The sequence below is a fragment of the Tursiops truncatus genome, chromosome 4 (genome assembly GCF_011762595.2).
Source record: "Tursiops truncatus isolate mTurTru1 chromosome 4, mTurTru1.mat.Y, whole genome shotgun sequence".
NCBI lineage: Eukaryota > Metazoa > Chordata > Mammalia > Artiodactyla > Delphinidae > Tursiops > Tursiops truncatus.
Genome location: NC_047037.1, coordinates 9,211,544 through 9,231,037, shown reverse-complemented (window position 1 = coordinate 9,231,037; position 19,494 = coordinate 9,211,544). Strand labels below are relative to the sequence as shown.

General features: G+C 36.0%; 1 protein-coding gene across 8 annotated transcripts in view; it reads right to left on the bottom strand.

Annotated features, from left to right (window-relative positions):
- TBC1D5 (TBC1 domain family member 5) overlaps positions 1 to 19,494 on the bottom strand; it is a 540,886-nt gene that overhangs the window by 319,321 nt on the left and 202,071 nt on the right. For 7 of the 8 annotated variants that reach the window (XM_019934420.3, XM_073803671.1, XM_073803672.1 and 4 more), the window contains one exon: positions 16,689 to 16,820. The exons of the other annotated variant lie outside the window; for it this stretch is intronic. In XM_019934420.3, coding sequence (XP_019789979.2) covers positions 16,689 to 16,785 — 97 coding nt within the window. In that variant the 5' untranslated portion in view covers positions 16,786 to 16,820. The remainder of the gene's footprint in view (positions 1 to 16,688; positions 16,821 to 19,494) is intronic. 8 annotated transcript variants of the gene reach the window in all.

Here is a 19,494-nt window from a genome sequence, read left to right as displayed (position 1 = left end):
TGTATACAAGGGAATCGAGAGCGTGAGACACACACTCAGAAAGGGCCTGAAAAGACCCTAAACGTTCACTCCTGACTGAACTTCATGGTTCACACAAGCAGGACGTAAAGGCTAAGGCAAGGCTGTAAGTAGCCTGGTCAAGCAATGAGGGTGCACCTGCCTTAACACAGACCCAACACACAAAGTCTAAGACAGCGCTGTTTCCTTCTTCTTTTCCTGGCTCCTGGTATTTAAGGAAACTCTGGCAAAACGGTAGCTGACCACTGATATAACAGACCAGACAGAGCAGAGACTTCAATGGTTATACACAACAAAGACTTTATATATATTTATTTGTACACACACAGACTTTATAATAGTTTATAAAAGACACTAAAACAATAACAACCCGCAACTACCAGAAACAACAAACCCCAAGGAGGAGGGGAAGAATCTAATTTCCAAAGTTGGCACACTATAATATTCAAAATAATCCAGTTTTCAACAAAAAATTAAGAGAAACAAGAAACAATGCAAAGAAACAAGAAAGTATGGCCCATTCACAGAAAAAAAATTAACAGGAAACGTCCCTGAGGAAGCCCAGGCATTGCACTTACTAGACAAAGACTTTAAACCAACTGTCACAAATATGTTCAAACAGATAAAGGAAACCATGAACAAAGAACTAAAGAACACCAGGGGAACAATGTCTAAACAAACTATATCAATAAAAAGATAGATATTACGGGCTTCCCTGGTGGCACAGTGGTTGAGAGTCAGCCTGCCAATGCAGGGGACACGGGTTTGTGCCCCGGTCTGGGAAGATCCCACATGCCACGGAGCGGCTGGACCCGTGAGCCATGGCCGCTGAGCCTGCGCGTCCGGAGGCTCAACGGGAGAGGCCACAACAGTGAGAGGCCCAAGTACCATTAAAAAAAAAAAAAAAAAAAGATAGCTATTACAAACAGAAACAAAATAGCAATTCTGTAGCTGAAAATTACAACAAATAAAATTAAAATCCACTGGAGGCATTCAACAGCAGATTTGAGCACGCAGAAGAAATCAGCGCAGTCGAATATGTCCAATGAGATTATTTAGTCTAAGGGGAAGAAAAAAGAACAAGGAGAAGAACAGAGCAGAGATAGATAAAACAGAAAATAGAAAAACAATAGAGAATCAATGAAACAGAAAGTAGGTTCCATGAAAAGAACAAAATTGACAAACCTTTAGCTAGACTGACATGGGGGAAAAAAACACTTTACTAAAATAAGAAATGAAAGTGGGGACTTTACTACAGATCTTACAGAAACAAATAGGATTATACAAAATACTACAAACAACCATTCACTGACAAATTTGATAATCTAAATGAAATGGACAGATTCCTAGAAACATACAAATTGCCAAAACTGCATCAAGAAGAAAAAGAAAATCTGAACAGACCTGTAAGAAGTAAAGAGATTGGGTAAATAATTAAAAAACTCCCAACAAAAAGTCTAGGACCAGATGGCTTCACTAGTAATTCTACCAAATATTAATAATAATTAATACCAATCCTTCTCAAACTCTTCTAAAAACTAGGAGGGAGCACTTACCTACAAAGCCAGCATTACCCTGATACCAAGCCAGATAAGGATATTACAGGGAAACTATAGACCAATATCCCATATCAATATAGCTACAAAAATAAATTCTCAACAAAATAATAGCAGACTGAATCCAGCTGCATTTTAAGAAATTAAACATCATGACCAAGCGGGGTTTACCCCAGGAATGCAAAGATGGCTCAAGTATATGAATATCAATCAATGTAACACACCATATTCATAAAATGAAGGAAAAAACAACATGATCATCTCAATGCAGAAAAAGCATCTGACAAAATCCAACATCCTTTCTTGATTAAAAACACTGAACAAACTAGGAACGGAAGGGAACTTTCTCAACATAAAAAAGGGCATTTATGAAAAACTCATATCTAACATCAGTCAATGGTGAAAGACTGAAAGCTTTCTTCCCAAAATCACAAACGAGACACCAGTTCTATTCAGCACTTCACTAGAAGTTCTAGCCAGTGTAATTAGACAAGAAAAACAAAAGCTATTCAAATTGAAAAGGGAGGAGTAAAAAAAATCACTATTAGAAGCTGACATGACCTGATATAGAGAAAATAGTAAAGAATCCACACACACAAAAACACTAGCTAATAAATGAATTCAGCAAAGTTGCAGGATACAAGATCAACATATGAAAATCAGTGTATTTCTTTACACTAAGCATAGTTGCAATCCAGCTAAATTCAGTAATTATATTAAGGAGTCAGAATAAAAGAGTCTCTTTGACAGGAGCCTCCTCTAAATTCATGTGAAGAAACTTTTGGTTTACCAGTCCCAATGCTATGAAACTGTTTTTAGGATACTCTATTTGTGGAAAATTTTGGAAAAAATAACATCCTACCACTCTCTGTCTCACTTCCATTATATACATTTATTTTAATAACATAGTAATAGTTATTCTAAAACAAGGGTCAACAAATTACAGCCCATAGGCCAAACTGGTCAACCTCCTGTTAGGTAATGTTTTATTGAAACACATTCCCAGGCATTTGTTTACATACTGTTTCTGACTGCTCTCAGGCTGAAATGGCATGGCCTGCAAACCTGAAGTATTTACTATCCGGCCCTTTAAGAAAAAAATTTGACAACCTCAGTTCTGAAAAATAATCTAGTATAAAAACTGACCTCAGATTCACATCTGACAGGTATATCAAGATTTCTCTTTTACCTTGTCAATTATAAGTAACCACCCTATTCAAAATCAAAGAAAAACTCCAAAAGTATGGCTGAGTTAATGTTCAAATGATTATGAAAATATTTCCAATCCAGAGCCAAGGACTGGTCATACAAAAAAGGGCTTTGCTCATTAATTAAAGAGAGAATGCTTTTAAAAAAATGTTAGATGACTGATTATCTATCCAAGTCTAGTTTTAACTGTTCTCTGATTATCTGATGTAGTTCTAAGCTCAAAGGTTTTTGCTTCCCCTGCAGTACCTTGCATGGGACAAAGCTGCGCTTAATGCATGTTACTTTGATTTCATAAAGTATATAAAAAATCAGAAGAGTTAAGTAACTTTCACTGGGAAGGAGAAAATGACATTTTTACTTTTCCTTTTTTATATTATTTTCATGAAGAGTCCAACTCTTTGCTCATTGCCTGTTGAAACTGGCCCAAATGCTATGACACTGCAAAACTGAGATCATATAAACTGGTTTTTCTGGACACTTGATTTTGCTCATGTTAGAGGAATATAATTGAATAACACACTCACTTAAAATTCTATTACAAATAAGCATACTTTCTCTACTGCCCCTGTGATAATGCCATGATCCCATTTGTATAAACTCTTACTCACTGAAAGTATAATAAATATTTGTCGATTATAAATGAATGAATGAACGGATGAATGAATAAATAAATAAATAAAGTTATATGAAGGATTAGATCAGTAGTAGGTAATGTTGATGGGAAAGACTATCCACCCAAATATTAGATCACAAGAGGATTTGGCCTGTTTCATGAGTGAGACAGAGAACTACTATAAACTAAAAAGGTTCGAGAGATGTTGTAAGCAGGGAGTGTAGCACACTTTTAAAAAAATAATGTGTCCTTTCAAGAACCCCTAGTCTTGAGTATTCTGTATATTTCAAATAAACTAAGCAGGTGTTTTATATTAAACTGGCATGATGAATGAAGGGGAAATGTATGGTGCCACCTGAAAAAAAGTAAAAATCAGTGGATGAGGAACCCTAGTACCTTTTATTTTTAATTAATAAATCTTATTTTGAGAGTTGTTTTGGGTTAAAAAAAAAAACTGAGCAGAAAGTACAGAGTTCCTACATATTCCCCATCCCTCACATTCATAGCTTCCCCTAGTATTCACATCTTGCATTAATGTGGTACATTTGTTACACTGATGCATCAATGGTGATACAATATTATTAACTAAAGTTTATAATTTACATTAGGATTTACTCTTTGTGCTGTACATTGTAGGGGTTTTGACAAATGTCTAATGACATGTATCCACAATTACAGTATCATACAGAACAGTGTCAGTCCCCTAAAGATCCTCTGTGCTCTACCTATTCATCCCTCCCTCCACCCTCACCCCTGGCAACCCCTGATCTTTTTACTGTCTTCATAGTGTTGCCTCTTCCAGAATGTTATATAGTTGGAATCATACAGTATATAATAACCTTTACAGATTGGCTTCTTTCACTTAGTAATATGCATCTAAGGTTTCTCCTTGTTCTTCTGTGACCTAATAGCTCATTTATTTTTATCACTGAATACGTATATACAATTCCACTGTATATAGATATCACTTTGCTTATCCATTCACCTATTGAAGGTCATCTTGGTTGCTTCCAAGTTTTGGCAATTACGAATAAAACTGCTATGAACACTGTGTGCTAGTTTACGTTTAGACTTAAGTTTTCAATTCATTTGGGCAAACACCAAGGAGTGCAACAGCGGATCACATGGTAAGAGTACGTTCAGCTTCGTAAGAAGAAGTCAAACTGTCTTACCAAGTGGCTGCACCAATCTGTATGCTCACTAGCAGTGAACGGGGGCTCCTGCTGGCTCCACATCCTCACTGGCATTTGGCCTCGTGTCCTGGATCTTAGTCAGCCCAACAGATGTGTATGGTATCTCATTTTAATTTGCAATTTCCTGATGACCTATGACGTTGAGCATCTTCTCCTATGCTTATCTGTGTATCTTGTTTGGTAAAATTTCTGCTCACGTATTTTGCTCATTTTTTAACTGACTGGGTTGTTTTCTTATTCCTGGGTTATTACAGTTCTTTGTATATCTTAGATACCAGTCTTTTATCAGATAATTTTTATAAAGATTTTTCTCCCAGTCTCTGGCTTGTCTTTCATTCCCTTATAGTTTTAATTCCAATGAAATCCAACTTATCAATTTTTTCTTTCACTGATCATGCTTTTTGGTTTTGAAACTAAAATGTTATCACCAAACCCAAGGTCATGAAGATTTTCTCCTATGTCATCTTCTGGAAATTTTATAGTTTTGCATTTTACATTTAGGCTGATGATCCATTTTGAGTTAATTATTTTTGAAAGGCATAAAATCAATGTCTAGATTTCTCCCCCCCCACCCCCATGGAGATATCTAACTGGTCCAGCTCCATTTGTTGAAAACTATCCCTTTTTCCAGTGAATTGCCTTTGCTCCTTTGTCAGTATCACTTAAAACTATATTTGCATGGGTCTATTTCTGGGCTCTCTAGTCTGAAGTCAGATATTGTCAGTCTTCGAATTTTGTTCTCCTTCAATGTTATATTGTCTATTCTGGGTTGGTCTTGGACTTTAATAGAGAAATCCTGTGTAGTCACACTGGAAAGTGATTGAACAAGCAGAGACCAGGTTGTGAAGTCTTTTTAGAACTTTCTTTAAAACTTCACTTAATCCAAAAAACAAACAAACAAAAACAAAAAACAACAACAAAAAAAAACGCAGGCTGCTCATAAAGGCACTTCTGAGTTGCTTATAACCCTGACATGCAGTGAATTAATCTTCAGACCTAACATAAAATAAACACTTTAAGGGCATATTATGTTGTTTCAAGAAGGTTGGGGGGAATTCATTGGCGGCCCAGTGGTTAGGACTTGGCATTTTCACTGCCATGGCCCAGGTTCAATCCCTGGTCAGGGAACTAAGATCCTCATGGCATGGCAAAAAAAAAAAAAAACATCGGGGCAATTTCTTACTTACAAGATAGAGAACTAAGAATGAAGACAACATACAGGCAAGATTTGGAAGAGAGCAATTAACTTCTTGCATTTGGCCTTCTTTGAGAAAGCAAATCAATGTCTTATTTTAAAATCTGTTACATTTTAAAGAACAAGTATTTAAATAATCAGATTCTGGTTACTCTTCTAATATTCTATAATATAGGCTAAGGAATCAATAGACAAATATATTTAAAAGTCAAGATGGAATTTAGAGACGAGGTATAAGAATCAGATGAGGGCCAAATGAGAACTGCTTGCTGTAGTATATGTAGCAGCTAATAAAAGCAGTAGTTTACCCATGCAAAACTCAAAATGCTATTTAAAGAATCACCTAAGCTAATTTTCTACTATTGCTAAGTAGACTGTTCTAGTAAATGACTCTATTCTGACTCATCTGACCTATGAACACCCTGATAGACTGAATTCAGAATTTAGGGCGCAAAAGGAGAGCCAATGACGGATTGCTGCGTAAACATTCACGAGCACTGAAAAACTAAATATACTCCTATGAACCTCTTTCCTAGAAATGTGAGATATAGTTAATTTTTCAAAGTCTAGATTCGCTAAGCTTCTTGCATTTGACATTTAAATATTTACTACCTAATTACTCTTCTGCCGGTTTTTTTTACTCCCAGCTTTAAGAATTTTTGTCATTAACGAAAGAAGGAAAGGAAAGAAGATAAAAACAGTAGAAACTCAAATCAATCAAATTAGGCAAAAAGACTGTCAAACTAATTTTTTAAATTACAGTATTGAACTATCTGGATTGCATTTATCTCCCTTCCACATAAAATCACCACTTGATTACATGACAGTAAATCTTGCTCTTGTGTTTATGGAGAACTGCAGATCTTATTATGACTGGGTTGACCATCCATCTCCTTCTGCTTACTCTGCATATCTAGAAACAGAAACATAACCATTTATTCCTCCCTGGATCTTCTGATCTCAATGTATAGAGTAGGCCGGGTAGAAGAAGAGCTTTTTTTCATTGGCTATAAAAGTGAACTCTTGGGTAAGAAATGGGCAGGAATAGAAACACAGATGTAGAGAGCAAACGTATGGACACCAAGGGGGGAAAGTGGCAGGGGGCAGGTAGCTGTGTAATGAATTGGGAGACTGGGATTGACATGTATATACTAATATGTATAAAATGGATAACTAATAAGAACCTGCTGTATAAAAAAATAAATAAAATAAAATTCAAAAAAAAATAGAAAACAAAAGCCGAACTGAGAATTAAAACATTTTTGCTTCCTACCTTTCCTATACGCCACACCATTCTGTTCCTCTCTATTAGCGTGACTAATTATTTTAACTATTAATTAACTTATAATAATGATGATAATAATAGTAATTTAACTATTAATGATTTTAACTATTTTATGATATTCAAAAAAGTGGAATATTATTGCAGTATTAAGCAAAAACCAGATAAAACTGAACACTTAAAATTTTCGAGGATCTATGTTCTCTTATTTTTAAATGGTAATTAAAAGTTTCCGATACTATTTACACAATGATAAATAGGATATATACATATTGGTAAGTGCCCAAAGGTATTTGTTTTATTTACACTCTTGCACACTTTGCTTTCTGGCTTTGTACTTTCCCTTCCATCACTTTATATCTAGTAGCAATTCCGCAAAATCACTCGGTCCATTAAAAGTTTCTTTCTTTCTGCTATAAGGAGCCAAGAATGCATTATTACATTTTTCTATGTGAGGTATGCTATTAAATAATAGCTTGTACACTAATTAAAGCAAATGTAATTGTGAGAACACATTGACATTGTTAAAGTAAATTACTCAATTTAACAGTTTCATTTCAAGTGACCTTAATTGTATTAATTGTGATACTAGCTAATTAAATTGAAGAGCATTAAATATATTGTTCTAATATGTCCTAAAGGAGCAAATTTTCCATCACATCAGCAAAAGAAAAATAATGATTATATGGACTCCCCCCCCACCCCAAAGTCTCCTACACACATGTACACACAATGGGTCAAGCAGAAAAGGTCTCACCAGACTGCATTTATCATTACTATTTTAATATTGGTAGCAGGGCATAAAACAGACCACATAGAAGTAACTGATCTTTAGATAAATGGTTAATTTTAGGACATTCTTCATGTCAGGTTAAACAGAAATTACTTCATCATTACAAAGAGTTAAAATATTGAAAAAAATTGGACTGAGGAAACAAAGATTGGTATAGAGGACTGCAATACGAAAATAAACGTTAAAATACTCCAACTCTATGTAAATCAGATGTTACTTATTAAATGCTTAGTATATCAAGTCATAAGGATACATAGTAAAAAATAGTTATGGCCCTCATTCTTGAGAAGAAACTTAATAGCACAAGAGAGTTACATGTCACTTCCATGTAACTGACATATCACCTTCTCTGATAACAACATAGATGCTAAATAACTCTCAGTCTTTAAAATACAATCTACACTGGCTTACAAAATCCCCAGCATTTGGCCCCTGCCTGCTAGGCCCATCCTGTGCCATTCCATGTCACCCACAATGCTCCAGCCACCGTGATCTTCCTTCAGTTCCTTGAATAGGATGAGCCTATTCCTATCCTAGGAACTTCCTCCGTATGAACTCTTTCCTTTTTCTAGACTGGTGTTTCTTTCATTCTGCCTATCTGTCTGTCCATCTGTCTCCCTCTTTCTGTCACCACCTTTGCGTGCCTGGCTCGTCTGTCATTCACATGCAACTGACGTATCACCTTGTCAGAGAGATCTTCCCTGACAATCTAAAGTACGCACACAGACGCTCATTGTAACACTACCTTATCTTGATTCTTACCTAGCCTTTATCATTCTCTGCTATTTTTTTCCTCATTTTTGTACTTTTCCTTTTTTTTTTTTTTTTTTTTTTTGCTGTCTCTCTCATGCTAAAATGTGAATTTCATTGAAAGAGAGCACCTGGACTATTTGTTTAATAGCCTATCCCCAGATACTAGATGATCAATGAATATTTTTGAATGAATGAATAAACGTCAGGTCTGTGACCCACAGCCCCCTACTGTGATTAAATATACGTGCCTTTATGGTCTCTATTCAGTTATTAAGTGGGACTGAAATTTCTTAACCATCATGCCAACATGTCTGATCGAAAATCTGTAAGTTCAACAAAACAGATCTATTCACAAGTCTAATTAAAGATTCAAATTGATAGCAGTGTTCTAAGCTTGGTCAAAATCAGTCATACTCTATTCTGCTGTCCTTTCTGGCCCTACTGATGCACTAGCAGAAAACAACTAATATACATCTTTGATAAGAAATCCACTGTATGTCACTGCACCTAAATGGGTTTATGTTTTTCTAAGGTTTTAAGATAATACTGTCACTCTACATCACCTCTATAGCTCAGTTATGCCTAGACCCAACCCAAACAAACCACCATCACACAGCTTCTCATTTTTGGTGATCCAAGAATATTATAAGGCTGACTAAGCATGGTGGAAAAAATATCTCAAGGTATGGATATTCCTTTGCAAATAACTTTGCTCAAGGGGGTAGTGGTGACAGCTCTTGCAGGGCTACTGTTTCTGTCTGCCACCAGAGCAAGCAGTGAGGTCTCCTTTGCTCCTAAAGACATGGGAAATGAAAAAAATCCCAGTACAACTAAAATAACTCTTCACACAACCCCAACTCTAAAGGAACTGAAAAGGGGCCTCTCCATTAAGTAAATACTAGGAATTGCCACACCAACAGAAAACTTCAAATAAAACTAAAAACTGGATTCAGTTAATGAGAAATAGGCAACACAATAAAAAAAGATCAGAATTCAGACCAGAAGACTTTTTTTTTTTATTTCAAGAGTACATTTTACCAACAGTGAGTTTCATTGTTACCATTAAAATGTCTAACTTGCTAAATCTCAATCCACTGTGAGAGCACGAATACATAAAATCCATATATAGTCATCTAAATCTAACATTAAAGAGTAACTTGAAACTCCCTCGCCATTTAAATGTTTACGACTGATATTTCACCACTGCCTTTTCATGTTAATTCCATCTACTCAAGTCAGCTAGTGAGTGATATCTTGAAAATGCCTTACCACTAATTACAGATCATCAGTACTCTTCCCATCACCGAATCATAGATTTTTCTCCTTTTATAGTCTTTAACGTATGCAATTCTGAAGCAGTGACCACCTTGGACCTACTTGGAAGCTCTCACGTCTATAGCTTCTTTAATTTTGACCCTCCTTTATCTTTCCCCAACTTTGACTGTTTTAAAATACTGCTCTCTCTATCCAATTTCTAATCATGGAGAATTCTGACCAATCAATCCTCAGTTCTTTTCTCTTTCTTTGAATTTCTTACCTGTCTCATACTGTGAACTGATATCTCTGGAGGATGACTTTCAGATCTCTAACTCATGGCCTTTCAGACTGAAGTCTCTCATTTCCCACTTTCTTTCGGACAGTGTAATTTAGAGGAACAGGGCATGGCATGTTCTCTGCTCTTTGATGTAACTTCTACCTATTGTCACACCACGTAACAAAATCCGTCTTTAAGGAGACATTTTAAAAAACATCCATTTAAAAAAAATCCTTTTTACTGTAATTTAAGAACTTCCAAGTTGCTCTACCATTTATTTAACAATCTTCATCTTCAACAAAGCCACCATTTTCCTTAATGACTTAATAGCCTTACAGTTTTTCATCTATCTAAACTGCCATTTTCCTCCATATGTAGAGAGAATTTTTCATTAAGATGATACTTTTTACAAAACGACACAGACAGTAAAAAGATCAGTGGTTGCCAGGGGTTGAGGGGCATGGGATGGGGAAGATGAACAGGCAGAGCACAGAGAATTTTGGGAAAATACTCTGTATGACACTATAGTGACAGGTACACGTCATTATACATTCGTCCGAACTCATAGAACGTCCACCACCAAGAGTGAATCCTAATGTAAACTACAGAGTTTGGGTGATTATCATGTGTCAGTGTAGGCTCATCAGTTGTCACAAATGTACCACTCTGGTGGGAGATACAGATAATGGGGAGGCTGTGCCTATATGGGAACCAGAGGCTATATGGGAAATCTGTACCTTCCTCTTAATTTTGCTGTGAACCTAAAACTGCTCTAAAAAAATGAAGTGTTTAAAATTAAAAAAAAAAAAAAGATTTCAAACCAAAACCTATTCAAATCGACGTAGATCCAATTTATTACACAGAGCTAATGAAGGTACTGAGCTGGTTTATTGGATACCACTAGACAATGTTCCAACGAATTAACATAGTTATCAAAGACTTACATACTGTTCCCATGTCCCCTTTATGACTCCCATCACCATGCTACTCTATGCTTCATCTCTCCTAACTCAATCCCTTCCAAAACTTTCTACTCTGCCCTCTTATAAGCCCCTTCCATAACAGCAAACTTCTTTATATTCTCAAACTATCAATGAATTCTTCTGCCATCAACTTCCTTGTCTACTGTCTACCTATACTCCCCTGACAAAACTACTGCCTGCTTTTTTTTCTATTACTATCTATTTTTAGCTGTGTTGGGTCTTCGTTGCTGTGCAGGCTTTCTCTAGTTGTGGTGAGTGGAGGCTACTCTTCATTGCGGTGCGTGGGCTTCTCATTGCTGTGGATTCTCTTGCTGCGGAACACAGGCTCTAGGCGTGCGGGCTACAGTAGTTGCAGCACGCAGGCTCAGTAGTTGCGGCACGTGGGCTCTAGGGCACACAGGCTTCAGTAGTTGCAGCATGCAGGCTCAGTAATTGCGGCACTTGGGCTCTAGGGCGTGCAGGTTTTGCAGCATGCAGGCTCAGCAGTTGCGGCACGCAGGCTCTAGGGCACACGGGGTTCAGTAGTTGCAGCACGCAGGCTCAGTAGTTGTGGCACTCAGGCTTAGTTGCCCCACGGCATGTGGGATCTTCCCAGACCAGGGATCGAACCCGTGTCCGCTGCATTGGCAGGTGGATTCTTAACCACCATGCCACCAGGTAAGTCCAACCACTGCCTGCTTTTGATTGTGGCTAAATCCTAGGTGCTGAATTCTGCTAGACATAATCACACACGTTTATAAGCTTGTATCACCTATAAATTATGATGTCTAATATCACCTTGGCCCCCAAGATTATATATTCTTTTTCAACTCAATCTAACCTTTGTTGCTCTCCATAAATCTTCAAATGCTTCATTCTGTCACTCACTATCAGCAAATTAACTCACCCTAACATATCAAGAAAGAGAAATATCAATGATATTTCACTGAACCCTCAGCCATCAAACAAATGAACTTACTGCACCTAAACATCTGTTCTCCATCCTTCCTCTCCTTCTCTCTCCATGAATCCCTCCATCTTGGCTCTAGATTGCATCTGAAACCAAGCAGAGCCCTGCCACTGCCCTGTTCCAAGTACAAAGGCCCCTCCACACCCCCTAGCTCTTGTTTACAGAAGAGCTGAAGTCTCCCAAGCTTCCCTGAGTCACAGAAGAGCAGGCTCAAGAAGTCAATGATTAGGACAATAGAGGCACAGAATCCTTCAGTGTCTGATGCACATTCCTGAGTTGTTTTACAGATACTGTAACTGCCACCAGAGGGAAAACGCTAACTGCATGATGAACAGACTGCAGCCATGACATAAGCTGCTCCATCTTGAGCAGTACTGAATGTATGGCTAGTACAATTCCAAGAACTGGCCTTAAGACAGTGGGATTAACACTATTGCTCATCATAATCTGTATCTTTGTGGGCATCAAAATAATTGTGGCTTTTTCTCCCCATATATGTAAGCAGGCAACTAAAATTGTCAGCAAAGAGATGCTACAGACCCATGTCGACATCTTCCACTCTAAGAATATGGCACCCTGTGTCAGCATGAAGAAGTTATAGAAGATGGACCTTCGCCCATAATCCCACAGAAATGGAATGATGTCTGACAGCGGTGATTTGTAAGCAAATTTTTGCAGGCAGTTTGTTGCAGGAAGTAGCTCTCTGCAGGAGGCCACTTTTGTCCTGTCACTTTAGCAAGGCTATATTTTAACTAACCTCCGGCCCAAGCACACCTTTCAAATCTTTTTGATCACACAGTACTTTGCCTAACCTGTTGATTCTTTCCATAGATCAAAGAAGTAGAATTGAAGAATGAGTAATTAACAGATGACCGGATCTCTTCCCCAGCTCCCCCTTCAGTAATCTCGCAATCAAACTGTGTGAACAAAATAGCATCTAAAGAAAGATCACACCGCTCAATGCTCTGTGGTGACCTAAATGAGAAGGAAATCCAAAAAAAGAGGGGATATACGTATGCGTATAGCTGATTCACTTTGCTGTACAGTATAAACTAACACAATATTGTAAAGGAACCATACACCAATAAAAATTTTAAAAAAGAAAGATCATTTTTTGGATCTTTCCAAAAAACGGAGAGGAGTCGACAAGCCTGCACACAATGGGAGATGGCTACAAATCTGACCCCCTATCTCAATGAGTAACTGAGATTATTTCTCCTCTTTCCTTTTAAAAACTTTCATGGCCAACCAGAATCTTCGGAATTGGTTGTGGGACAGGAGTCCGCGTTCTCCCCAGATTGCCGGCTCTCTGATTAATGTGACCTTTCCGTTCTTAATCAGCACTTGTCACACAAGTGCTGACTTTTCGAGCAGTGAGCAGCCAAACCTGAGTTCAGTGACACTTCTACTAACTGGAAAAACCGTACTAAAGATCATAATAGAACAGTGTCATTTATCACATCAACTTCAGTAAACTAATTGAATTACCACCAATTTATTCATCAGTAAAGTCACGCACCCCCTTCTAGTCATAAAACTCTATGATATAGTAAGAGAAAGAAAGGAAGATTGGGACAAAAAAGTACAAGAGACAAAAATGGAGTAGGCAGGATATTCTGAATGTCTTGGATTTTTCTTAAGTAGGTTACTGAATATTTTATACATGAGCTAGAAAGAAAGCTTTGAAACAGATATTTTATAAAAAGGCATTACATTAAGTAATTATCTGAATACTATGAAAGCTGTAAGAAGGCATATACAATTGAAGCTAAAAACTCTGGCTACATGTAACAAAATGCTATTCTCAAAAGAGACCTAATAGAGGAAAATGTTCTTTCATCATGAGCAAGATTCCAAGCTCTTGTAAGATTGGAAAACAATTAGTAATTCAGAGAATACTATTTTATTAATAGGTTAAGTTTCCCTAGATCTTGATATTGTTTTTTTCCAGTTTAAAATAAAATAATTACTTTTTCATTTAATCCTTGAAAGTTCCATGCTAAGAATGAATAATCATGAGTAGCTGAACAAAACAGTTTTACTTTTTTTATGGCTGCAATTGAATTACAGGTAACTTGTCAATTATTAATTAATACCCTCCGATCAAAGATCTTGGAATTTAAGGTGGTAATTTTTGTATATGACCAAATGCAATAGAGTACAGCATACTTTCTATGCTGCTTTCTATTTCAGAAAGAAATTAAAGCGGTTAATTCACATGGAAAATGCGCCCTAAGATTTTGCATATATATATCTAAACAGTTCTTTTTTCTGCCCTTACCCACTTTCCTCAAACATCCATGAAAGTAAACCAATGATATGTAATTTTCTCTCTAGCATACCTATGATGTGGCTATTTTTGCTAATCCTTTCCAGAATACTCAGAATCATTTAACTCAGTAATGTACTGTTTTTCTATAAATGTTAAAAATTCAGATTTGAGAAATTAAAGATTTGTTTACTTACGGAATACACAACAGGAAATTTTAAAAACTCAAACAGAAAAACAGGACTTCTACACAGGGAAACCACTGATTAAGTCCAATGTCTGACTACCTACAAAATGAGTCATTCAGTTGTGTAAAAGGCTACAAATACGTGGAGAACCCCAAGAAAGACATATATTAAAATAAACCAACATACTAAAAAGGTGGTGATTTTTCAAGTAAATATGACAACCCCATTAAAATGCAACACACGGTTTTCTGCAAAAAGAAAACCTAAGATGAAATGTATGCTTTATATAAAATATTTACATATACAATGCACAAAACCTACTACGGTTAGTAACCTTTACGGCTTTGAAGAACTAGATATTTACATATCTTTCTTCTGCATGTGCGTGCGTGTATGTGTGTTTTGTATATATTTTTAACAGTTGACAGCTGTTTTAGAGCATACAGAGATGCCAAGCTGAATGAGGGTCTTGATTACTTCAAGATTAGCTATCTAAAGTTTCTATTCATTTTAAGTGTTGTTAGTTGGAAGAGTCATTAGTCACTTCCTTGTCTTATAGAACATCAGCATACATTTACATTGTTAATGAACATTTGGGGTAAATGAATTAATGGCACTTTTAAACATCAATTCAGTCCTAATAACTTTGTATGTCATAGAAATGTTGGCTAGGATATAAACGAAAAGCCTTTTCAGTAAAGGTAACTCCTCATTCCTACAAACAATAAAGGATAAAATTAATTTAAAATGTTTTTTAACCGGTTTAAAAAAAAAGAACCTCAATATTTAATGAACTAGTCCAGAGAAAAATAGGCACTTAAGGAAAAAACAAAACAACAACAAAAAAAACCTATGTTCTAAAATAAGCATATAAACCAGAACATTTTGGTGAAAATATTTCATATACTGATAACACAAAAATATATTCACTTTTAAAATATCCACTTATCAAAGCGCTTGCAGAATAATTTGACTTATTTCATTATGAGTACTTCTTATAGGTATGACATTTAAGAAAAAACATCACTAGGGAGGATTATATCATTCTTACCACTGAAATTCTTTAAATGCTGAAATTAGACATAAATAATTTTTTCATATTATCAAAACCTTAAACAGCAGTTTAAATAAAAACAAATATAAAAATAAAATCACGAAAATAAGTTGCATGCTATTTTCATTAAAAACAACAAGGGTATTTGTATGATGTGGAAGGTATTAAAGATGCACTAAAAACATAAACACACTCCATAAACTCAATAGCATGTATACTACAGAAATAACTACTTAAGGTATCAATTTCTTTTTTAATTCCCCAAACAAGAGTTAATGGCAGACCTTTATTTACATCAATACAGAAAAAAAATCATATTTGAAGTATGTAAAATATATGACTAATTATAATTTCTTAAAATAGATCTTATAATCCTGATACATGTATTGAATGAAAAATTACAAATAGTTACTTGAGTCAATGAATCAACTTTAGCAAATATTTAGTGAATTAGTTGAAATAAGGAAAAGGCGTCAAGAATGCTCACAAACTCATTGTTTCCTTCTAAGATACTATGTTATCACTAATACTGAGAAAATAATACAAAGCTCTGATACATATACATTTAATACATTTTTATAGGGCAGATCCCGAATACAGTTGATGTTTTAACAACTTCACTACACAGAGCTTTAAAAGTAAAACACAAATCCCAATTATTAAAAAAAAAACAAAAAGAATAATCAGGCAAGTGCTTTATCCTGTAATAATCTCAACTTGCTGAAGGAAAAAAAAAAAATCCCTGCAAAAAATCAACACCAAGAGCTTAGACTTCTTTAAAAGATGTTTGAGAAAAGGCCATTTTGCATTTCAACATTCTTATACTAAAGCAATAAACTGTTTAAGTTTATGGTTTTTTTAAAAAAGAATCACAGTGCATTAAACACTTAGCTATAGCTAATGCGTCTGTCTATAATTAAAAGTTGACGTTTTGTGGAATCCATCAGTGTCAGAGCGCTCCATATCTATCCAGGGAAATGTTCTTAAAGCTCTCCCGCTCAGCCTCTCTAGAGAATGACACACAAGGCAGGCAGAGCTAGCTGGACACCCTCTGCCATGTTTCCCAGTAACCTCAAAATTATCTGCATACAAAACTCACCTCCAGGCTTGTGTGAGTAACTCAACAAGGGGTCAATGCCCACTTCTTGTTCTTCTGGCTGCAGAGGATGTCTAGTTTCAGATAAGGAATGATACATTGTGAGAACTGGACAATGTCACCAAGAGTGACCACCTGGGAGATGAAAAATATGGAGAAAAATGATAAATTTTTTTCTGCTATGACTGGGAATAAATGCAAAATGGAAAATGATTAAATGAGCATGACAAACATTAACAAATTTTCCACAGGCTCCAGGGACTGTTACTACACATTGGTAGGCATATATGTAAAAGAAGTGAAAAAGTGGCACAAGATTTTCATTTCAACAATTTCTTCCCAAATCTGAACTTCACTGGTAACCTCTACCTCAACATTCAGTTACATTTATTTTCAGTAAACTTCTACACAAAAAGCTGAATTGTAAGTTAAATCACTGTCACATTTATAATATCCTTCATTTTACTGCCAAAATAATACACATTTACTATAGGAACTTTCAAAATATAGAAAATATAGCTAACTGAAATCATTTGTAATTATATTAGCTAAAAACACCACTGTTAACATTTCAGTTTATTCTATGTATTCTTTCTGGGCATTTAAAATACATATAGTTTAATGTGATCCACCATGCTAAGTATACCGATTATATAAATTATCATGAGTATTTTCCTTCCCATAAAAAAGTCTGTATTATCACTTCTAATGGATCCCTGGTATTCTTTATATAGCTGTAACAATTGATGTAACCAATTCCTTATTAGCAAACAATTAGGATGCTTTTAGTTCCCCAACACTATGAATAGCCTCACAATGGATATCTTCCAGTAATATCTCTGTGCTGTATCCATGATTATTTCCTTAGGATAAAATCCTATAAGCATAATTGCTGGACCAAAATATTTATTTTTAAAAAATAAGATTTTAAGATAAGTTTTGCCAAATTATGCTCTAGAAAGATTTGTATATAATAGAACAATTCATTTCCCCTGGACCCTCATCAACAGTGGGAAGCAGTAATTCCTTTGTCATATGCTACATATATTTTTCTCAGAGTGTGTCTGTCTTCAAATTACATATAGTTTTTGTGGAGATAGTAACTTCTTCATTTTTATGTAGCCAAATATATCTGTATCTTCTTTATGGATTCTGCCTCTGGTATTACACTTCCAAAGGCAAGATTATATAAATAACCACCTGTGTCTTCTCATTTTTTGAAGGTTTTCCTCCTCAATTCTCATTTCTATAAATAATTCTAATATTTTTTTAGAAATTAAATTGTTTTTGAACTTCCAAGCTACACTAACTACTTATAATATTTTTATGTCTATAAAGTACAAATGAGAATTTGTACTTCCCAAATCAGAATCTTCCAAATAATAGACTGAGTTTGCTACTTTTCATCCAAAATAATGTAAGTAACATAATCTTTTAAATTTTAAGAGCAGGGGGGACAGGAAGAGGAAATGTGTAATGCTAAATTGGAAAAGCAAGTCCAACCAAAATGGGTATGTAATTTTAAAGGATATAGTCTCCACTTATGGAGGAAAATACCAGAGAAGCCCATGAACACACAAATCCTTGACCAGTCTTTTCCTATCACAAAATGCTCCTTTATCCTGTTTACTTAATTTCTAAAACTCTCATTTCATAAAAGCACTCTTGAACACTTTCTCATTTTTATCAGAACCCTCCAACTCTCACCCACCCTCACTCTTAGATCAGATGTTAACATCCTTTCCCCCTCAGCTTATGGTTAAAACAAAAGAAGCAGAGGGTTAGGCTAAATCAACACTTGGGAAAGCAGAACTTTTGCTGCCAACAGAGTAAGAATTTCTAAAGCCATAAATCCTAAATCCATAAAGCTAAACCATTGTCAGTTCTTGTTTCTTATGTGTACAAATCAATTAACATATATGGAGCACTAACTATACAGAAGGAACTCTGGGGAATATAATCTAGTAGAGCAGCAGTCCCCAACCTTCTTGGCACCAGGGACTGGTTTTGTGGAAGAAATTTTTCCACAGAACAGGGGGGTGGGGGTGGGGGGGTGGGTTATGGGGGATGGTGTTGGGATGATTCAAGCACATTTATTGTGCGCTTTATTTCTGTTATTATTACATTGTAATATACAATGAAATAATTATACAACTCACCATAATGCAGAATCAGTGGGGGCCCTGAGCTTGTCCTCACTTACCACTCACTGATAGGGTTTTGATACGAATCTACAAGCAATTGATTTATTATGGTCTCTATGCAGTCAAACCTCTCTGCTAATGATAATCTGTATTTGCAGCTGCTCTCCAGCGCTAGCATCACTGTCTCAGCTCTACCTCTGATCACCAGGCATTAGATTCTCATAAGGAATGTGCAACCTAGATCCCTTGCACGTGCAGTTCACAGTAAGGTTCCCGCTCCTATGAGAATCTAACGCTGCCACTGATCTGACAGGAGGTGGAGCTCAGGTGGTAATGTGAGTGATGGGGAGCGGCTGTAAATACAGATGAAGCTTCGCTCACTTGTCTGCTGCTCACCTCCTGCCGTGCAGCCCAGTTGCTAACAGGCCACAGACTGCTGCTGGTCCATGGCCTGGGGGTTGGGGGCCCCTCTGGTAGAGGAGAGCAAAATGTAGATAAGCAATTATATTATAAAATAGAATCTGATACATTCTGCTGATCAAATGAATTAGCAGGTTAAAAAATAAAATCCTCTACTATGGAGAAGAAAGGCTCACCAAATGCCAACACCTAATGGGGTCAGGCAAAAAGCATTATTAATTACAGTTAACATCTATTAAGTAGTG